The 22,819-nt window shown below is 38.4% G+C and overlaps 1 protein-coding gene across 3 annotated transcripts in view; it reads right to left on the minus strand.

Moving 5' to 3' along the window:
• Positions 1-1,135: 1,135 nt before the first annotated feature.
• plod1a (procollagen-lysine, 2-oxoglutarate 5-dioxygenase 1a) overlaps positions 1,136-22,819 on the minus strand; it is a 28,202-nt gene continuing 6,518 nt past the window's right edge. The window contains exons 3-20 of one of the 3 annotated variants that reach the window (XM_069918698.1): positions 20,832-20,968; positions 20,227-20,390; positions 19,582-19,694; positions 19,384-19,447; positions 18,044-18,141; positions 16,240-16,338; positions 15,330-15,461; positions 14,929-15,050; positions 13,608-13,712; positions 12,394-12,519; positions 11,452-11,593; positions 11,036-11,149; positions 9,720-9,785; positions 9,119-9,223; positions 8,894-9,040; positions 6,170-6,295; positions 5,795-5,920; positions 1,136-3,166 (exon numbers count right to left, since the gene is read on the minus strand). In XM_069918698.1, the coding sequence (XP_069774799.1) occupies positions 3,011-3,166; positions 5,795-5,920; positions 6,170-6,295; positions 8,894-9,040; positions 9,119-9,223; positions 9,720-9,785; positions 11,036-11,149; positions 11,452-11,593; positions 12,394-12,519; positions 13,608-13,712; positions 14,929-15,050; positions 15,330-15,461; positions 16,240-16,338; positions 18,044-18,141; positions 19,384-19,447; positions 19,582-19,694; positions 20,227-20,390; positions 20,832-20,968 (2,142 nt within the window). In that variant the 3' untranslated portion in view covers positions 1,136-3,010. The remainder of the gene's footprint in view (positions 3,167-5,794; positions 5,921-6,169; positions 6,296-8,893; positions 9,041-9,118; positions 9,224-9,719; positions 9,786-11,035; positions 11,150-11,451; positions 11,594-12,393; positions 12,520-13,607; positions 13,713-14,928; positions 15,051-15,329; positions 15,462-16,239; positions 16,339-18,043; positions 18,142-19,383; positions 19,448-19,581; positions 19,695-20,226; positions 20,391-20,831; positions 20,969-22,819) is intronic. The other 2 variants (XM_069918700.1, XM_069918699.1) reach the window with 2 other exon arrangements.

Below are 22,819 nucleotides of genomic sequence, written 5' to 3' on the forward strand. Positions count from 1 at the left end.
AATGAAAGATAGAGGGGGCTTCATCACCAAGAGAGTGCCAAAAGACTGCCTGAAGGAGGGGGTCAAAGTTGGGTCAATGACAACATACAATAAGTGTCTGCATCTGTGGTTTTCAAACTACTTCTTTCCACTCACATACCACCTTAAGTAATCCCAATGCCATAGGTGCTCTGAGTTGTATGGGATTACTTAAGGTGGTATGTAAGTGGAAAAAGTTTGAAAACCACTGTTTTAATTGTACTTAATTGACTCATTATGTGCACAATTTCATAACTCCAACGGAATTGCCCCAATAACAATTTTTCTCAAGCAAAATATTTCAGAGTCAATTGGGTTTAGTGCAGTGGTTCTCAACTTCCCCCCCCCCCCACTCACATACTACCTTAAGTAATCCCTTACTAATCACAGGAATAGGGATTACTTAAGGTGGTATGTGAGTGGAAAGAAAAAGTTTGAAAACCACTGGTCTACATGAATACTTGAATTGTTTAAGGACAGGGACCATGGACTGAGTCAATGGAATGAATATGCAAAGCAGCTCACTGATCAGAGTGGCCGATTTGGGCCAAATAGCCCATTTCCACATTGTGTGATTTTTATGACTCCATGGTCTCAACTACCTAGTTAGTAGGAAGACTAATTAAATGTCTTTCCACAACTGTAAAGCTGAGTCAGAAAAGTCGAAGCAAACTACCATTAGGATCTTCTTGTAATCCGTTTGTGGCAAATGCTGAATGTGCAGCTAATGCCATTAAAAGCCAAGTTGGCACTTTTAAAAAATGTTTCAAGCCACAGCCAATGATATCAGCTATAGTTATATCTATAGCACAGAATGGGAACACATTTCTCCCACTTATCTACTCCCCATCACTTGGCTAATGTGGACAGTCTACCAACAATATTAACATGCTTACATAATTGAACATCTCATCATTGCCAATGACTCCCATCAATAGCACGTGGGGTTTTTTTTCTTCTTTTGTCGTCATTTATTTTTTTTTAAGCAGTGTATTTACAGAAATGTAATTTATAGCAATTTTTTGCACATGTAATGCAAATAATACTGCTGCTCAACATCATATTTCATGACAATAAATCTGATTCTGATGAACTTTCACAAAATACAAACAGCAAAAAAAACTAAAAGATTTTATTGTGATATGTGAATGAGGATTAGAGCCCCACATTTTCTCAAATTCCATCTATTTTCCTTCTGTTCATCCTGTTGTAGAGAACCTTCCACCTCTGATTAGATTTTAGGGGAATCTATAAATTGAAGTATTTTGTGTGCAAGCCTTAAAATGTGGCCTATTTGTTTAATCCACTGAAGCCATGCGATTCCAAGTTTCAGGGCCGATGTATGAACTCCCTACATTTGTCATTCCTTCGAAAATTTGGGTTGGAAAAATATTGGCAGGTGTTCTGAGCAGATGGAGTAAAGTTCTTAAATAGAATTGGCCCATAATGTTTCACGAGGTAAAACAATCCCACTCCTCGTGGTTTTCCCAACCTATCTGCTGCTACCCAACTTAGTCATATTTTCTCAATGGGGTTTACAATTCTTAGCACAGCTAATTAAATTCAGTCAGACTGGATATTTTTTGCATGAATATTGCAACTGTATATTACAGCAGACAAATTGAAATAGCATTTCAGTGCAAGGTGGGGAATATCTTGATTTTCAACATTTATCTGTTCAGAGGTAAAACCACTGATTTCTGTGATTGAGATACTGGAAAGAATTGAAATGGTAATAATTGTTGATGAGTCTTTTAGCTAGAAAATTGGCAAAAACAAGATGGAGCAATATTTGAAAAGATTCTCAAACTGTATTAATGCTGAACATATTTCAAAAGGTCTATAGGCAGTGAATACAAAATGTTTCTATGAGGGATAGTTAGCAGGGTGTTTGATAGTTCATACTGATACAAAGAGAATAAGATAGTTCCTTGGCCTTTCTCCAATTTACAACAAGCTTCATTTCACAAGCAATTTTTTCCACTTAAACACTTTAGAACTTAGAACATTGCTGCACAGTACAGGCCCTTCAGGCTTTTGCGGCTGTTGTCCTATGAGGTTATTCATTCTTGCATCATTTATGTGAGGAGGTAGTTTGTGATTTCTATTGGGTAAGATCAAACGTTAAAAATCTCAACTACTGGTTAATATGGAGTAAGTGAAATATACAGCTAGATCCACTGCCCATCCCTTCCTCCAAATCAAAGTAATCAAATCTTTTTCTTTGTTTTTCCTATTTTTTCCCTCCTAATTCTTGAGGCCCACTCTACAGAGGTTCAGAGTCTAAGTATCAGCTGAAAACCTGAACAAGTATATTTAACAGATCATAATTTGTTAAGCCACAGTCCATGTGTTAATATTCTGTGGGCACACAGTAAAGGCTCAGTGCAGTCACTCCTCTCTCACTTTGACTGCATTGGTCCAGCAGCAGACTGGCGGCTGAAGTACAATACTGGTACTGAGTTAGATCATGATAGCTCAGAACTACTGATTCCATTCAACACAAACCAAAATAGATCAAAAGAGTGGAATATGGTCATAAGTTACAAACCCTCTAATTATAGAAAGGATGTCTTCCATCTCCAGGATTTCTTGATAAGTTATTCTGTGGTCATTACAAGATAAAAGAGTTATGGTACTCCAGGATCCCCAAGTTAGAAATTCACTGATGTGTGATGGGATAGATGTATACTTTTGGGATCCACTATTATAAACTCTTAAAATGTGATGGAGCAGCCCTATACCCCTTTGACAAATATGGATTCCATTAATCTGGGATTTGATTATTCTGATGTTAACTTTCATAACTGCCAAATACCCCTGCTGGAGCTATCCCTTAGAACTTAGCACCTAGAGAAATTTATTAACCATAATATAGAGCAGCGACATGAGCTGCCCATGCCATGATATCTCAAGGAATAATAGGGCTGAAGTTTGTTGCAAACTGACATCAGTAACAGCTTCCACTGCATGCACTCAAATGCTAAGCGCTTTAAGGGTCAACAAAAGAGACAGCAATGTATCGTGTTCCACTGGTGGTTGGAAGACCCTCATGGTAATGAGTCAGTCTTCCTGGGTGCATGAGGGCCCAGCCCTTCCGAGGAGCTTGAATGGAACAGTTATACCTGATAAACCTGCAGCCACCTCCCTGCAAAAGACAGAACAACCATCAGCTTTAATAGAAATGTCAATTACTTAAGAACAAATACTGGACATACGTTAATCATATCTAATTGAGACTGGTTATCTGCTAGACTACCCCATTTGTAAACAGGATAAGGTAATATAACAAGTATACTAGGATTTATTCCTGCTTTACCATGTTAGGGCAATCAGTCCTATCATACTCTGCAGAAAGAAATGTGTTAGTCACAGTTTTACATAGACAATTCTGTAGGCTAACACCATATCAGCCAGAATATAATCTGGATGTAGTCTTTCTGCAAGGTCAAATTAAAGAGGAAACATGGGAAAGTGTATTTTGGGAGATTAAATAAATACAATAAAAAGAAAAGTAATAAATGAACATTCACCATGAACAGAGGCCAGAAGTTATGTTATTTAGCATTTTCTACAGAATATGCACTGGGGCATGCATGGCTGAAAAGAAGCAGGATCTTGAGTACACTGGTCTAAACCAGAGACAGAGCAGTAATTTCACTCTCAGTCAAATTTCCCCTTAAATGTAAATCAATTATGTGTTGTCTAATGCTATCAGCATTTATGCCAGTTTTTTGGCAAAATAAAATGTGAAAAAGTTGATCAGGCTGCAATTCCCAACCTTTAACTTCCCTATATAGCATCACCCAAGCACAGGAATTTAATTTATTTCCTCTTCACATTTTAGATGCTAGCAACTTACAAATGGCCAAAATGAACATTCTGCTTGAGAACTCCACTAAGCAATTTACTTATAAATAACTGTCAGGTAAATTATTAAACAGATCAGCATTTTCCAAAGTGGAGTAGTTATCCTTCAACTTAAAATTATTCTAGTTCACAAACTGGGCCTTTATTTTCTCTGGAGTGAAGACAGACGAGAGGTGACTTAATAGAGGTCTATTAAGATTCTGAGAGACATAGATAAGGTGGATAGCCAGCGCCCCTTTCCCAGGGTAGGAATAGCATACACCAGAGGACATCTGTACAAAGTGAAGGGAGGAAAGTTTAGGGGAGACATCAGATAGGTTTTTTTTAAAATAAAAACAGTGAGTTGTAGATGCCTGGAAAGTCTTAGGAGACTTAGGCACATGGATGAAAGAAAATCGGAGGGTTACGAGGAAGAAAACGTTTCGGGTTTTTTTTTGGTAGGCATATATAGGTCGGCCCAATATTGAGGGCCAAAGGGCCTGTACAGTGCTGTAGTGTTCTATAAAGTGAACCTTAACAGTTTTTGCTTTTGCATTTTTGTTTAATCTTCATCTCATATTTTATTGAGATGTTGGTTGTTTGCGTGGTGTAGCAAGGGTTGTCCCCACTATTTGTCCACAATCATCCCTCAGTTAAATTGGAAAGCAAAATTAGAGGTACCAACATTCAAATAGACAAAACCACTTCAAGGATCAGACAGACAGATCTGTTTGTGTCCTTTTTGAAAGGCAAAAGTTAGAGCCCTAATTAGATCAAACAGCAATGAAAACCAGGAATACTTTGTTTTTGTCCTCACAGTCTATTACATCTTGAAAGAAGTAGTAGGGGATAGTTCATCTAATCAACTTCAGCCTGTTTGTAATATGCTTGGAAATGCAAGATTTGATTAAAAAAATGTAAAATTAGATGTACAAGGAAATCACTGACTGTATACCTTATCTATTAAGTCACTTCTCATCCTCCTCTGCTCCAGAGAGAAAATAAAGGCCCAGCTAGTGAACCAGAATAAAAGTAATTTTAATTTTAACTACTCCACTTTGGAAAATGCTGATCTGTTTAATAATTTACTTGTCACTTAAAACTAATTTCTTAAGTGGAGTTCTCAAGGAGAATGTTCATTTATGCCTTTAATTAAACCACATGTAAATAAGGTCATGGACATAGAGATCACTTTCATAGATAACATTGTGTGATAGACCCAAAATCAAAAATCATTATAAGTAACAGGAGTTGTGACTCAGATTACCCTGGCAGAAAAAATGTGATTGTCACAAAACTTATTGCAAATAAATATATAAACATTTACCTGGTAAATTCATTATATAGCTTAGATATTAATTAATTAAATAATACAAGACAGAATACAAGTCATAAATAAATTATACAAGGTCTTATATAATTCTCAAGAAAAGTGAAAAATCCTTGAGAATTTCACCTCTTATTCTATTACTGAGATATACATTGTGATTATCCAAATAGACCAATCTCTTCTTGATGAAAATCATTATTAGTGAAACTAGTTGTTCATCACTATAAATCCCTCTGGTGGGCTAACCCAAAATCTCGACTTATCCTTACCTTCCCCAGAGTATTAAAGACAATCATTAGTTGAATAGTCAAACGTCAGTCTTCAAGGATCATTAATGATTAGATCACCATGCACCTGCTGAATTTGGAACATTCCACATCTCCAGAAAGTTAAACATGCAAGACCAGAAATAAATAGGAAGAATAAATTTACCACACACTTGAAGATTTTGCAGGGAGCCACTCAGTGAATGTCAGTGTAAGTATCAGGGCCATGTATCCAGTTCCAGTGCAAGCTCTCGTAGAACAGCCCACACTCCTGACTGGAGTAGAAACTGAGTCAGATTGGCCCATCCTTAGCCCCCAACTTGCAACTTACCTGATAGTCAACTCCAACCTTGTTGAGTGCAATGTTTACAGTAAAAGTGGAAGCATCATGATGAGGCATTAAGGACGGCTGTTCATCAGGTTTATATCTAACTACAAAGGCCAGGTCAAAGAGTGCCTGCAAGAAAGAAGAGGGGCATGAAGCAATACCATGCAGCATCCATTAAAGAGGAGGCACTGGGTAGAGAAAACTAATCCCATCTAATAAAGCCCTGCATTCTCAGGCCATGTCTGCACCTGAGCCTCAGCTACCTCCATTGTCATGACAGCCCAGGCCTTGCATCTCTCCTGTACCTAGGCTTTAGGTTCTTCCATCATCCCAGGGAATTCTTCCTGCTGTATTCCAGTAAGACTGAACTGGTTTTACCTCATAATCAACTCCTGCCTTGTTAAGAGCTACGTTAATAGTGAAGGTTGAGGCATCGTGGTGGGGTTCAAGCGAGGGTTGCTCCTCAGGTTTGTATCTCACTACAAAGTTCAGAAACGAGTAGGCCTGAGAGCAAAAGTTTAACATGGAAGAAACAAAACCAACATTAGTAACCATGCCAAAAACAATATTCAATTATAACAGTTTATAATTAATTTATAATAAGCTTTTAGTGGGTCTTTTCAACTCTTCCTGATCTTTATTCTGCCCCTAATCAATAGTTTTTGATATAATTAGGTATAATACTAAACTGAAGTAGTCTGACAATTAATTTCTATATTTTCACAAGTATTTTCTTGTCTTTTCTGTTCCATTTCACTAATGTTCTCCTGCTCTCGAGTAAAGTGCAGAAAATGTGGCAAGCGACAGTCAACTGTGGAAGCATCAGAACCCAGACCAATACACGAGCCAATTATTCAAATATATTATTCATCAGGGCCACGCAGACCAGTTACACCAGTGGTTCTCAACCTTTTTTCCTCCCACTCATATACCACCTTAAATAATCCCTTACTAACCACAGAGCACCACTGGTCATTCTCCCAACTAAACAGGCTTGAAAATTAATCTCCTGATCTGTTCCAGAAAACCAGGAAGAGGAGCCACATAGGCATTAAAATTCCCCCCTCCCCCGCTTCTTTTTTAATATTTGTTTATTAGTTCTAAAATGTTTGAAGGCTGGGTGAGTTCATTAATGTGATTATGACATTTGATCTGTGAACTTGAGCCTCAACATCGTAGCATGTATCCACAGAGAATTAGGGTCACAGGCAGATTGAAAACAGTCATTTTCGTGAGTTGTTAATTATTTCAATAGTCACAGATTTATACTGTAACTAAACACCATTTAAGTAGAAGGTCAGGAACTCAAACAGATTTAACACATATCTGTAACACTGAACAACCAAACGAACTGCTCACACTAACCATATGAGACTTTCATTTATACAAAGCAAGATTCATTTATTTATTTTTATAGATGTAATACTTGTCCTGCATATGTTTGTTATGTCTGGTTGTGTGTCTGCATGTTTTGCAATGATGACCAGAGAATGCTGTTTTGGTGGGTTGTACTTGTACAATCAGATGACAATAAACTTGACTTGACTATTCTCCAATTCATTCCCTTCATTGCCAACTGCCTCAGTAATTCCAGGATCTGCTGGAACAAGCACCTCATCACTCATTAACTCAAGAGTTGCAATCACCATGTTTGAAGCTTGGAGCAGGCTATTCATGAAGGATGTTGATGCTATGTCACCTGTCAAGGTCACTCATTGATCTACATTGCAAGAAGTACTTGCTCCCACATGCTTGCCTACACACCTGCATAGAAATTTAATCACTTAATGATGATATTTTTTCCCAGGTGAAACACAACCAGGTTGTTTCATGTTGCTCAAGGGCATTTCTGTGTAAGCATCAGCCTTTAATCTCTGATGTAAATTCCACATCAGAGATGTATGGTCCCCGTCATTCCCTGTTTAATGCTCCTTCTAGATCATTGAGGTGAGGGGAGGCGAGCTTGGACTACATTGACTATATTGTTGGGCATCTCCGAGACAATTGCCACCTTTGTTAATTAGTCCCAATGAGAGAGTTCATTCTTAAACCCCTCCCCCCATCAAACCACAGCCTTTACCCAACCAATCTCTACCCCTTTTTATGTAGGGTTTTTTTGAACCTACAATACCCAACTCCTGATCTACCTCTATAATCCACTTGGGGCTTAACAGCCTCAGTCCCCAATTCCGACCAGTTAACTAATCCTGGGTCAAATTACTCTTCCTACAACACTCACTCCCTTCTGCCCCAACCAGACAAAAGCTTTCAATGTTTCTGCCCAAACCTTCAGGACTCCACAGCTAAACCCCTGGTATCTTCTCCTCCCATCAGTGTAATAACATAGGCTGCACGCCTTCCAACCTACACCTCAACCATCACGATGACAATCCCAGCTGTCACACACTTCCTTTCCTGCCCCTCACATCATCGCAACACACTACGATAGGACCACCCAAATCTAGCCTCAGAACCAGCAACCAAACACCATCATTTGGATTAAGAATACTGAGAAGACCAAAGCCGTCTTTGGTTACTGCCACAGCGTAATTTCCCTGTGCAGACTTTAACCCTCAATCAGGTTGAACCAGAGACATGGCAACCAAGGCATTATTTGATACGAGCTGAACTTTGGATCCTAATTCTACATCTACTTTAACCTCCACAACAGCATACAACTGCTTCTTCCTCAGCTCTCCTCTTGATAACATATCCACATCTCTAATATTCTGAACGTTCTCTAGGCCAATCTTCCCTTTTTCACTCTTCCACATTTCAACTCTATTCTCCCATTAGCTATCTGCAGAACTACATTGGCTCCTGATTCATCCAAACTATCAGTTTTAAACCTCAACCTTGACTTAAACCAATGCTGATTTTGTTCCTCCCAATTTCCATAACCTCTCCCCACCTACCATCTTTAATCCCAGTGCTGCAATTCTAACCTCTCGTACATTCCTAATTTTTGTGGCAATTGACATTCAGTGATGGTGTTGGTTTCTGTGTTTGAATGGCTGATATGCCGATGGTTATGTTATCCCAATATTGCAGGAGAAAACAAGTAATGAAGCAAAGTGGACCAGAGCAGGGGAGTAAACGGACCTTAGTGTAGTAGCCTGGGAAGAACATCTCTGTTAAAGGTGCAATATATTCTCTTAAAAACTTCTGCCACTGTTTCTCATATCCAATCTGATTCATGTGAATATCGATAGTTGGCACATTTTCATATCCGCCTTGAATACGCGTGTCCTGCAACAGAGTTGAAATCTTCAGGAATCATGCTTAAATACACACCATAAACTCACCATTGATCTCTGGCTTGCTCACCTCATTGCCTCCAGTTGACCATTGTCCAAAATGTTCCATCTCCTCAACAATGTCATCACAGGCTCGTTCAGTGAAAATAGGGAACCAGTAAACATCTGGGCAAGGCTGTAAAACAGCACGAAACAAAGATATTGCTTTGAATCTATACAGTGCAGTTGATTCATCTACACTCCAGTATCACCATCTCTATCACCCACTGTTCAATCCTCTCCGCACCATGATGCGGAGTTGGATGATGTACGCAGTCATTTGAATAAGGAGGCTCATTAGCACTTGTAGGTGGTGTGTATACAATGTCTCCTTTGCCAGGGAAATACTTCACTGCTGGACTGTAAAACCCAGCGCAATCAACATATAATGCTGTGATAATTTTTCAAAAGATCAGACTGCTAGTTTGTTGGTTACCATATCCAAGTGTTGCTGTCAGAGCACATGGATGAAGGTGATAATCATCGACCCAGTTGGTAGAGAATGACTCCATTTCTCCAGTGGACACCACACTTTCCACATTATTTATCAGCTTCTATTGCAAATTGAAAGAGTTCCCAAATGTAGAATCCTTTACCACTCTCTAAAAACTTCAGTTTCACAGTGATCTTACCTCTATGTGGATTTTCTCTTTGAAAATTTTGCTCCAGTTTGGATGAATATACTTCTCTTCCCAATCCTGCAACATAACATAAGGGGAAATGAATGGGATGCTATTGGTTCCTTGCTCATGGCTTTTTCCCCTTATACACATTGGCCCATGGAAGTCTGCCCTTCGTGAGCAGCAAGAACTTGAGCACATTTATCCTGAACTAAAAGTCACATCTTATGAAAAAGGAAGCTGCTTCTGAATGTTACATTTTATTTAAATTTTGAATAAATTAGTTTATAATTGGTAACTTTGAAAATAAAATATATAAATATTGCAATGAATGCAATAGAGAAAAATAAACAAGGGGAAGCACAGTTAGCGTAGCGGTAGCGTCAGCATCCAGGATTTGAGTGGGGTTCGACTCTGGTGCTATCTGCAAGGGGTTTGTACATTCATGCCGTGTCTGTGTGAATTTCCTCTGGGTGCTCTGGTTTCTTCCCACTATTCAAAAAATGAACCAGAGTTGTGGGTTAATTGGGTGGCATGGGCTTGTGGGCCAAAAGGGCCTAATTATTGTGCTGAATGTCTAAATTTAAATTTAAAAAAATAAATTTAAATCCCAAAATACATCATTTTTCTCTACGTTAGATCAGGGATTGTTCCATACATCTATATCTAATTTCTCTCAACACTGCACCCTGTTGGAGAGTCATCTGCCAGACCCTCCTTTTAGTCGAGTTCTCAATCATATACCAGATTTCAGATTTATTGTCAGAGTACATACAGGACATCACATACAACCCTGAGATTCTTTGTTCCTGCAGGTACAGCAGAATTACCAGTCGTACAAATAATAAACTGTGCACAGCGTAAACACGTAAACAAATTAAACAGATAACGAATGTAAACAAACTGTGCAATACAGAGAGAACAAAAGAAAATCAATAAAGCGCACAATTAAGAGTCCTTAAATGATTCACTGATTGAGTTTGTCATTGAGGAGTCTGATGGTGGAAGGGTAGCAGCTTTTTCTGAACCTTGTGGTGCGAGTCTTATGGCACCTAGACCTCTTTCCTGATGCCAACTGCAAGAACAGAGTGTGTGCTGGGTGGTGTGGGACTTTAATGATTGCTGCTGCCCTCCGATGGCAACGTTCCCCATACATGTACTCAATAGTGGGGAGGGTTTGCCTGTGATATCCTGAGCTGTGTCCACTACCTTTTGGATGGATTTATGCTCAGGGGTATTGGTGTTCCCATACCAGATCGTGATACAGCCGGTCAGCATACTTTCCACTACACCTCTGTAGAAATTTGCCAGGGTTTCTGATGTCATACCTTTTGGTTTTCAGAGATCTGCCAGAGGTCATTGTGGAGGTTACCCGTGTGACAGTTTGCCACAGAAAGAATGTGTCCAAACTCGTGCCTGTTGGTGACATACATGAAGATACCCTGAAAAACAAAAAGTAAACATTATAATTTACGAATACTGTATTAATAAAGGGGTTTCAGCGCGAATCATTAACGATTCTTTTTCTCCCACTGATGATGCTGACCTGCTAAGTTCCTCCATTTGATTGTGTTTAGCTTCAGTTGCAGCATCTGCAATGTGTCTGGAGTCATTCTTATGCTTGCCCAGAAGACACCAAATCAACCATCATTTCCCACAATCTTAAGCTCTCTTTGTACCTGGTCAGGATGAAAACTTCCCAGTGAATTGCTTCATCATTCCTGCAGTCAGCTAGGGCTCTCACCTTCTCTCTGATGTTGTGACAAAAAGCCATATCTACATCCAGCTTGTTACTGTGGTAGAGGTCTCTGTCAGTAAGGTCTGACCGCAGTAAGGTCCCTTGGATCAGGTACACACTGGAGATATATGGGACATTCCATAGGCCTCTACACAGAAAAGAGCACACAAGATGAAACAATTTAAACTACACATATTTCATAGTTCACAGGGAAGCGTGTTAGCGTTGGGTTTAAACATCAGTTCCTGCTTGGTGCTTAGCATGCCTGGAGCCTTTGCAATCATCACCAATGCTGCAGATAGGTTCCATTACCTCAGTACAATAGTGGAACTACCATGCAGGGTTCATCCCCATCTTGACCAGATGCAAGGATGTCTGATCAGAAAGGATTCAATACAGCTAATCTATTACAGGGTTATGTCAAACTTCTTGGTCAAGTTAAGTGTAGGAACAGGAAAACATGGAGCTCCTTGGACCTATTAAGCCTTGAGATCATGCCTGATTTGTATCCTAAATCTATCTACTTAGAATGCTGAAGACTTGAACCTACTGCACATCAAGGTCAACTGGTCAAGTAGACCCAGACACAGGGGAACTATCTCTTTACTCAGTTCAAGAGAAATGTCTTTATCAAACTGAGTATGTAAAAAGTTATTAGCTTGACTCAATTCTGAGATTTTTCATGGACAAAATTGCTCACATTCCCATGACAACATTTTTGCAGATCAATTCCCTCCAAATTCTTTCCTCATGAGACCATGAGTACGAGTGATATGAAACTTATTCATCACAGGACTATTATATTGGAAAACAAAATACTACCCAATTTACAATACATGAAACAAATACAGGGCACTTTAGACCATTCATGAATGAGTTAGCTAACAAAAGCCATGGTGCATAAAACTGAGCAGATCATGAGTAAAAGTTCAAATAAATTACACTCACATCCTTCGTCGATCAACAATATCCACATAATCTTCTGATCGGGCATAATATCCATCAACACTCATTGCCCCCCAGAAGTTAGACCACAGTTTCTTGCGACGACTGACGAGTGGAGCTAATATCTTTCTGCAAAGACCAAAATCTTCAATGACACTTATGACAAGGAGGATCACTTCTGCCCAAAGAACCTTCAGAACTCCTCAGCTTTTTGTTCCTGCATCTGAAGTAATGAGATATGATTCTTTTCTCATTTTAACTAAATGTGCTTTTTTTCTAAAATCAATTTTTATTATTCATCTGGTTTATTTACAATCTAGGTCCGAGTTGACAGATTGGTACAAATTATAAGTCTGTTTAGCATCACCTTCCATCCACCTGGATGCTAAAAAAAATAATTCATGTGAATCACCAGGACTGTTAACAAAAGAATTTGGACTACAGATTCCAAGATACGAGAATGTTCCAGACCAGATGTATATTATATAATCAATGCAATTGTGGTAGATTCAAGCAATGACCTTAATGCTACCCAATTTTTTTTTTCCATTTCCCTTATTATGACAATCTGGCAAAAATTCACCAGTGTAAGATTTTTAGTTATGTACTGAGTCATTATCAATGACTTATTGTGAAACTTCCACTCTCCTTTGCTTGAAGGACAGTTTCTCCACTTCTGACTTGGTTATTTCCCCATGTCCGGATTCCCAAAAAATTAAAATGTTCCACTCTTTCTACCCTAACAATTCCTTTCAAAAATTCTAAACCCACCTTTTCACCTCCAATGTTTCAGGAACACAAGCCTGACAATTTAACTCTTGGCGCCTTGATACATTTTGATGCATCAGAATTACACTTTTTCCAGAACCCATAGATAATTTGCACCACTGTACACTTTGTTTATTTCCATTCCGTTCCTAATGATACAGATTAACAGGCTCCTGAACCAAAGTTACTGAAGTTTTTTTACTTTATTTTCATTAATATTCTCTGATCATATTTCTGCCTAACTGTTTTGCAACAGAATGTTGAGGAGGGTTAAGTTTGTATCAAAAACTTCAGTTTCAGAAATCTGAATTCAAGGCAGTTTTATTTGGTTCTGAAAAAATATTTTAAAAATGTTTGGCAGTCCAATTATATTTAAACAATAAAATCAGTTTGTATTTTAAGCTGAAATTTAGTGCTTGGAGCCTTTCTGGAGGATAAAGACGTCTGACCTGTTTTGTTCAATAAGGATCTTCAGGACATCACGATTCTGTAGCACAACTTCAATATCAACGCTGAAGTAATAATCACATGTCACATCCTGGCGGCACATATCTCTGAGAAAGATGGAGACGGACACAGACATTTACTGCATCAATTTGGCAAACAGCAACTCTAATTTGCACAACTGGAAAGTCATGCTCAAACATAACAGCAGTGACAGAAAAAAGAAAATTAAGTAAATAATCAGCAAACATGGGAACTTATTTATTTTTTTACCTTAATTCTATTCTTTTATTTCCCTGTCCAATTTCTTCCCATTTATATCTATGCTAGTTCTAACACTCTGCTTCTTTGAGGGTACTTTGTTCCTTCCCCTTCCAGAGCCTTGACCAATTCACACCACCACCACACTTTTCCACCTGGCTGGCCTCATCTATTATTGGATTGCTTCTCCTCTTCCTCCAAATCAAACATGTAGCTATAAGAACTTGAAAGATTCCTATCTGCACCTCTTTGTGGAACAAGTGGAATGATCCTTGCTTCCATCTTATTCAGGGACCATACCTCATCTGTTTTTCTGGTACTTAAGTGACTGAACCGGTGCTGTCTCCTGTTTTTGTATAGGACTTCAATGCTTTATCACCATGCCAGTTTCTACCCTGTTCCTTAAACTCCATCTTTGACTTTTTCCTTCCCTTTCTCAACTATTCTATCTTCATCTCAGAAGAAAATTTGCATCCAATATTTACCAATATCCAGACAACTGAAGAACACACTCCTGTATATAAAAAAAGTTCATTCTAATCTCTACATTTCTCCATCTTACTTTCTGTTTTGATATAATGGCATGTTATATACCAATGCCTTCTTTTCCCCTCTACCATGATTGACACAACTCTCACTCAAATCTTTCCTGCACTTCTTTCTCATGCCACCTTTCCACCCATCACTTTCCCTTGTCCATAACCTCTATCACATTCAACGAATCTTCCTCAATAATTCAAACAAGATGCCACACCAGATACATTCTCTCCTACCCTTCCATTTAAACACATCAGTGAACTGGTTCACTATTCCCTTTTCTGCAACATCCTTTTATTACATCTGCTTTGCTTGCAATTCCAAAAGATGCCATACTTGCCCTTAACCTCTTCCCTTTCTACCATCCAGGACTTCTTGCATGTCTTTGGGTGAAGCAGCATTTCATTCATGACTTCTTTCTACTTGTGTGAATTGAACAGTTGTGCTATAAGGTCATGAGCCACAGTAGTCGTGTAGTCACAACGGGGCACAAGACTACAGCTGTTTCCCACCCAGTTTGTTACTCACAGTCCCATATTGCGAGCATCTGCATTGACAATCTCCTCCTCTGAGCCAATCACTTTCACGTTCTGATACTTTTCCCCGTATTGCTCTACGAACTTCCACACATTCCCTTCATAGTCAGGTTGCTGTTAATGAAGAAAGAATATCAGTACATAGCATCAAATCCAAATCAAACAGCCCTATACCAGCCACCAATATTTCTCCCAAATATCTGACTTAGCATCTATTAAGATATCAATCACTCATAGGGCAATATTTCAAACTGTTCTGGAACTGATCTTCCTTCAGAAGTTCATAACCTCAAGATTTAAGTCAATAAGCAGAAAAAAAAGTCCACATAGTCAACAATCCAGACCACCAATAGCTCTCATGCCTTCCTTTATCCCTCCCAGTCCCACACTTACTGTATTGTGGATGAAGATTTGGAGATGTTCCTTTGGGAAATTCAAATTCACCAAACGCTCAAAAAAATCCCCCACAAAGGGTGTCAGCTGCTCAATGAAGATCCCGATGAGGATGGTAGGAAATTTGCTGTCCTAAGTAAAAGAAAAATGAAAAAAGTAATAACAATACTCACAAAGTAGACAAACAAGTCAGAGTGATTACCTTTGATGTCAAGGTAGTGTTTGACAGGATGTGGTTTCAAGGAGTACAACTAAAATCAATGGACATCAAAGGAAAAACACACCAGTGCTTAGACAAAATAGTTTGATTACAACAGATCAATCATTCCAGCCATAGGACACCTCTGCAGCAGTTTCTTGGCTTCAATTATCCTCAACTATGATTGAAGATCATTAACAACCACCAAAACTCTTGAAGTCCAAAACCATCCAAGGCAAAGCAGTCTGCTTAACTGGTACCCCATCCACCATCCTAAAAATGGCTGCAATGTGTATCATTGCAAAATGGACAGCAGTAACTTGACCACATTACTCTGACAATACCTTTCAGACTCTCAACCTCCTCCACCACCACAAAAGACAAAGACAGCAGGTACGTGGGGACACCGCCACCTGCTGGTTTCTCTCAAAGTTGCACACCATTTTGACTTGGGAATAAATTGTCAGTCCTTTTTTAAGATGGGCTTGAGTCCAGGAACTTCTTCCGCAACACACCTCAGAAGTACTGCGGCAGTTCATGAACACAGGCCATCACCTCTGTCTCTAGAGCAATCAGAGCTGAGCAGTAAATGCTGGCCTTGCCAGTAACAACCAAAATGCACTGAAAAATGTGGGATATGAAACCAATTCCCAAACAGCACATTACACTATACCCCCAAATTTGCTTTCCAATTTTCCAAAAATCTCTTACCTTTTCTGGCAAACGTATGGTGTCTTTTTCACACTCTGTACAGCCAGTTTCAAACGTCCAGACCTTTGGAATGTAATTCCCCAAATAGTTGAGCTGAATCTTAAATGCAGAAAATACAAACAATTAAAATATTCTGAGAAAACCTGAATGAAGAAATAAATGAGAGCAGCACAGAATGAGTGTCTAAGCGACCATCAGAAACAAATAGTGACAGTATCACCGAAAGTGACGTCAAACTCGAGGTGAAGAAACACTGTAAACAAGTGTTCAAATTGAAATATAGGTAAATTAGTGGAAACATGCATAGAATTATATAGAATTTGCTCGATGGAAGGCAATCGTTGACTGATTCAGACCACTGCTGATTCTTTGAAAAATTTTGTGCGTGTCCAAAACTTTCCTACTAAAATTAACTACTTTACTCCATAAACTACATACACCCATTTAACAAATATGGTTTGCTTCATTCTGCTTTTGGTACAGTCCTTCTAATTATTAAGATATACTCCTAATTATCTATAATTGTGACACCATTTCTCAATTCACAAGTCTGAATCATTTATACATGAGGTAAACATCAGCATTCTCAGATCAGGTACAGTTGACACCATTTCTGACACTATAAATTTGAAAGGCTTCCTACTCTTTACTGTTCGGGAGCCATCCTTCACTAACATTCTGCTATCAACCCTTTGATTCCCAATTAGAAGATATCTCCTATTTAAAAACTGGTGTGCTTTATTTAATGTCCAAATATGTCTGACCATTGGATTGGCCTGGCTTGTGCTATTGCTCTATGAACAGCCGATATTGTTAAATAAGACCTTCCATTTAGAAATCAGTCGTGACCATTATTTAATGTATTCCCTGAGTTTAGATGTTTTGTTGTTATCTTCAAGAAACAATTAATCTCATTGGTATAACTGGAGAAAAAGGTACAGGAGCCTGAAGATAAGGACAGCTTCTTCCCCTCTGCCATCGGATTCCTGAATGAACAATGAACCACAGACACTGCCTTACTTTGAATTTTTCTCTTTCTTGCAATATTTTTATTTTGTAAGGTGGTGATATCAATGTTTGGACTGTGATGCTGGTACAAAACAATGAATTTCATGACATGTTCATGATAATAAATTCTCATTCTGATTCTATAGTTCACTAGATTAATGGAGTATTATTGAAGTTCAGCAATCCTTCGGCATGAGTTTATTTTTTGTGAACATGGGCACCTTGACTATCATCTCAGTTTTTACTTCCCTACCTGTGTTATCCACCAGGATGTACATTTTTAATATTCTATCTTGCCTGGTATTATCTTTTTTACTTTACAGTAAAACCCCTGTTATCCAGAATTCAAGCAACCGGAAAAAAATTCAAGGAAAATAAAGAGGTTAAAAAAATACGTGTTTAAAATTGGGCACCTCACCATTAGTTCACTAATCCACACAACACGCAATCTCAAGCATCCGGCATCATCAAGCATCCGGCATCTACCAATCCCCATACATGCCGAATAGCATGGATTTTTACTGTATTCATATTCTGTTCTCATTTTCTCTCTGGTAGCAAATAGAGGGCACAGTATTCTTTCTTTTTCAGCACTGTTCCCTTTACCAACGAGTTCAGTCTTTCATAGCACTGTTTTCACCTTAAATAATATTAATCTTGGACACCAAATAACTGAGAAAAAAAATGAATGTATTAACAAATGAAGGCCACAATGGAGGGTGTTGGAATCTCACTACAGAGAACAAATGACCTTCCTGATCAGTAGTAAATATCGCAACTTCAGTCCCATCCCTACCTTCGTGGGGCCATTGCCATGGATAATGACTGGCAGTGAATCGTGTGCCACGTTTCGTGCCCTCACTTGTGCTTCCTCAAATTTCAGAACCACTTCATCTGCCAATCAGAGACAAATACATGATGAGAGGTGGGAAGACAAGAGGGAAGGGGAAAGAGGGTTTCTTGACTTATGGCCAAAAGGAAAACCAAAACATGAACAGGATTAAACAAAGAATTCTTTATTTCCATTGAATTTGAGTGTCTATCACTGTAAACATTCACTCTTATTGCCAAGAACCAATTGCAGCAGCAAGGTGTGCCATTTACTGGGTCTACTTGAGCTTCCCAAACTTACAATCTCTACTGCCATTATAGGGCAAGACTATCCACTGTAAGTTTTCCACCAAGCCATACAACATTCTAACTTGAAAATGTATCACAATTCTCTCAGAATCATTAGATCTGAAACTTAGAAATCCCTACCCAACAGCACTGTGGGTGGGTATACTTTCACTTAGAGAGCAGCATTTCAAGATTCGCTCACTACCACTTTCTCAAGGGTTATCAAGGATAGGCAAGAAATGTGGACCTTGGGGAATCCCCACATCTTTTAAAAATTAATGCTCAAGATTAGCACTTGTCAAACATCTATTACAATAGGTAGCCAACGTATCACCTGCAAGTCTCTCACAATTGCATTTACTGCTTAGGTGTCAATGGAATTCACCTTGAATTCTCACTGATAGTCTGAATGATTTGTTGTGTGGCACCTAATGTGTGCAGTTTTGGTCACTGAACTACAGGAAGGATAGCAATAAGACCGAAAGAGTGCAGAGATTTACAAGGATATTGCCAGAACTTGAAGAACTGAGTTACAAGGAAAGATTAAACAGGTTAGGCCTTTATTCCCTGGAGTGCAGAAGAATGAGGGGAGTTTGGACAGAGGTATACAAAATTCTGATGGGTCTAGAGAGAGTAAAAGCAAGCAAGCTTTTTTTCCCCCACTGAGGTGAGAAAAAAACTGGAGGATGAAAGGGAAAAGGGTGAAAGGGAAAAAGTTTAAAGGAGATATTAGGGGAAACTTCACATAGAGGATGGTGGGAGTGTGGAACGAGCTGGCAGCTGAATTGATAAATGCAGGCTCAATACTGACATTTAAGAACTATTTGGACAGGTATTGATGAGAGGGGTTTAAAGGGATATAGTTTGGGTGCAGGTCAGTGAGACTAGGCAGAAAAATAGTTCGGGACAGACTAGAAGGGCCAAATGGCCTGTTCCTGTGCTGTAGTGTTCTACACTCTATGATTTCAGAGATCCCAGAATACAATAAACTGGGTCAGAATTCCAAACCTCACCTACCTAATGCTCCATTCAAATTCTGGAAGATTCGACACCTGTGGTCTAGCGTAATATTCAAACTTGCCTGGAGGAAAAATTGGAAAGGTAGTAAACGAGTAGAAGAATTTACATTGATAGTAAGATGTGTGACTGATGTAAATTTCCCACACAATTGCCTACATAATTTAATATTCTTTCAGCAGACCCCTTGGTTCTTACCCTCTTCTTTGGATCCACATACATTTTAGTATAGAAGAGTTGGTCATCATCTTTATCCTGTAGATTCCAGGGTTCCACAAGTTGGTAAACATTCGGAGCAAACCCAATAAATCCTGAAATTCCCAGAAAAGTAATGAAATTGCCTGTTGTCCTCTCCGTGTAACATCTTCCCTGCCAACTGGTAAATATACAGAGCAACTAGATCAAAGTAGTGTGGCCGAGCTACAGCACCTGAGAATTCACATGAAAACAGGTACACAAGAACAAATAAATTGTACACCAGATGCATGTATATTAAAACCCCAGCATCTGGAATTCAAGCAACCAGCAAATAATCGCAGAAAATAAATAGGTGAAAGAAAACATTTAAAATTGGTGAGCATCCTGTTAGTTCACCAGTCACACAACCTCAAGCAACCAAAAAAAAAACTCTTATCCGGCATCTACCAGTCCCCATAGGTGCCAGCTACCAGGAGTTTTACTGTATATGAAAATTAGTACATACAGATGTACTTCAACACATTCACGTTTATAAAAACAGACTTACACATGTGCAGTCAGATGATGCAAAGAGACAAATAAAATCTTACACTTTTCTTGTTCCCCAGAGGCAAAATTCTGTACAATGAAAACAGTGAAACCCACCTCCAGAATTGAGGAATCGTTTACCATCGTGCACATGGGGATACTTGACCTCAAGGTGGCGATTGGGCCAAATAAAGACTTCAGCAGCAAAGACTATGCTGTGCTTTACCTGCTGAAATTTCTTCAGTAATTCTTTCGGACCTGAAGCAAATATCACATCATAGCTGCAAGATATTCAAAGAGCAGAAAATGAAAGAAGGTCTTGAATGTCTTTTGCATTTTTCACATGATCAGGATATCCTAAAGACTTTTACCGTTTGCATTTTTAATGTGTTATTCGTATTGCAAAGTAAGAGGCATGGCAGCCAATTTGCACACAGCAAGCTTTCACAAACTAATCTGAGAGATCAAATAATCAGCACTAATGATGTCAGTTGAGGGGTATTTTATGATCCAAGAGATTAAATTTAGATAACAGCGTCGTAACAGGCCTTTTCAGCCCACAAGCCCATGCCACCTGATTACACCCAATTCACTTACAGCCCCCGGTTGTAAGTTGGAGAAAACCTGCGCAGACACGAGAATATACAAACTCCATATAGACAGAGTCAGATTTGAACCTTGAAGAAGGAAGCAGATGTGCGATATGTTGAAGGCGACTCTACCTGTCCACAAACAGAATAACGAGGTCTTTTTCACTGGCATATGGCTTCAAAGCTTCCTTCAGAATCCGAACTTTCTGCCCACCTCCTGCAACTTGAGACACATCTCCACCTGTCCAGTCCTCCCCCAGACCCAACACCTAGAAACAGAGAAATAACCTGAGTATCTACTAGGAAAGAATTTGATTTCTCCTTGCTACATAAAAACCCATGTGATAGAATGGTGACTGTCGGACACAACATGGTTGTTCAGCTTGGGATGCTCTAATGCTTTGAGAACATGCAGAACCTCAAAGTTAAACAAATTATTTGCTGCGCTGATGCTTTATCTGAATTTTAGTTTTGTTTCTGTGCTGCAGGCAATTGGAGGTAAGTACTTATAAGAAAGGAATTCTGTGAAAGTGAAAATGGGTATAAAGTATGAGAAATTCCTTCCTATAGTTGGATACAGAAAGGAATTACCCTCCTGGGTAATTTTTTTTTTGTTGTGTAAACCAGTGGCACAAACTAAAATCAGCAATATTAGGATGAAGAAAGAGAGGATCAGACAGTGTTATCAGGCTGATATGTGTGTGTGTGAGAGAGAGAGAGAGAGAGAGAGAGAGAGAGAGAGAGAAAGAGAGAGAGAGAGAGAGAGGTGGAGATGAGTGAGATAACAGCCTATCTTATTAAAATGGTAAGAATTTTAAGTGTTTTAAGAATTTTTACCTAATTTTAGATTTTATTATTGGGCAATGAACATAAGGAATATGTTATTGTTCTTGCAGTTTGATAATGTGATGTATATTGTCATTATGCTGGTATACCAGCCAAAAAATGAAATGTAATCAGCATCGACCAGAATGTAAAATAGTGTTAAATACATTACAATAAACACATCCAATAAAAAAAACACTCAATAAACCATGTACAATTAAAACCACATTATTCTAAAATAAATTGTTAAAAAAAATTACTGATTCTAAAATAGAAGCACAGCACCACTCAACACCATGAATAATAGAGATGACTGCCCCAATTGGATAGAAACAGAATTAAAATCCTTTAAGAATACTTCCTTATGGGCAACATTGGGCTCACCTTTACCTCTCTCTATTCCAAAACTAACAAAGAATTTAATAATGGGACATAGATTGGGAGTCAATTTAGGATTTTTTTTGAATTATGGGATTTACATTTACACTATTAGTCCTATTCTACTCAATCATTTATTCCAACCCACTATGAAGAATGGAATCGTCTAGGAATTAAAACTTCTAACAATCTTTTTATCCAACAAAATTTTGCATCTTTACAACAATTGATGATGAAATTTAATCAGCCAAACGACACTTTTTTAGATATTATCAAATTAGACATTTTATTTGTTCTAAACTTTCTATATTTCCATATTTTGCAGATCCAAATTTCATCGATGAACTTATTGAATTTCAATTTGTACATAAAAGTATAATATCTTCCTTATATTATAAAATATTGAATTTAAAAACAGTCTCTTTAATTAGGATCCGAACTGAATGGGAGAATTATCTTAATATGTCTATTTCAGAAGATTGGATTTTAATTTTCACTCTTATCCATGACTCATCTCTATGCGCTAGGCACAGTTTGATTCAAAGTGGTGTATAGAGTATATTTTTCTAAAGTTAAGCTTGCTTGAATCTACCCAGATATCAACTCATTGTGTGACAAATGCAAAATATTTGAAGCCTCTTTCATACATGTGTTTTGGTTTTGTTCCCATTTAGCAGAAAATTGGACAGCTATTTTCAGAACATTTTTGGCCATTTTTAGGATCGATCTAGAACTATGTCCGTTGATTGCAATGTTTGGATTCTCCAGTAATGTAAATGTATATTTTACGTCTAACCAAAACAGGTCTTAGCATTTTCTACATTACTTGCTAGAAGAGGAATATTGCTTAAATAGAAAGAGGACTTTCCACCCACCCATTGACAATAGTTACTGGATATTATGTCCTTTCTAAGTTT

Source organism: Narcine bancroftii, chromosome 2, assembly GCF_036971445.1.
Source record: "Narcine bancroftii isolate sNarBan1 chromosome 2, sNarBan1.hap1, whole genome shotgun sequence".
NCBI classification, from domain to species: domain Eukaryota; kingdom Metazoa; phylum Chordata; class Chondrichthyes; order Torpediniformes; family Narcinidae; genus Narcine; species Narcine bancroftii.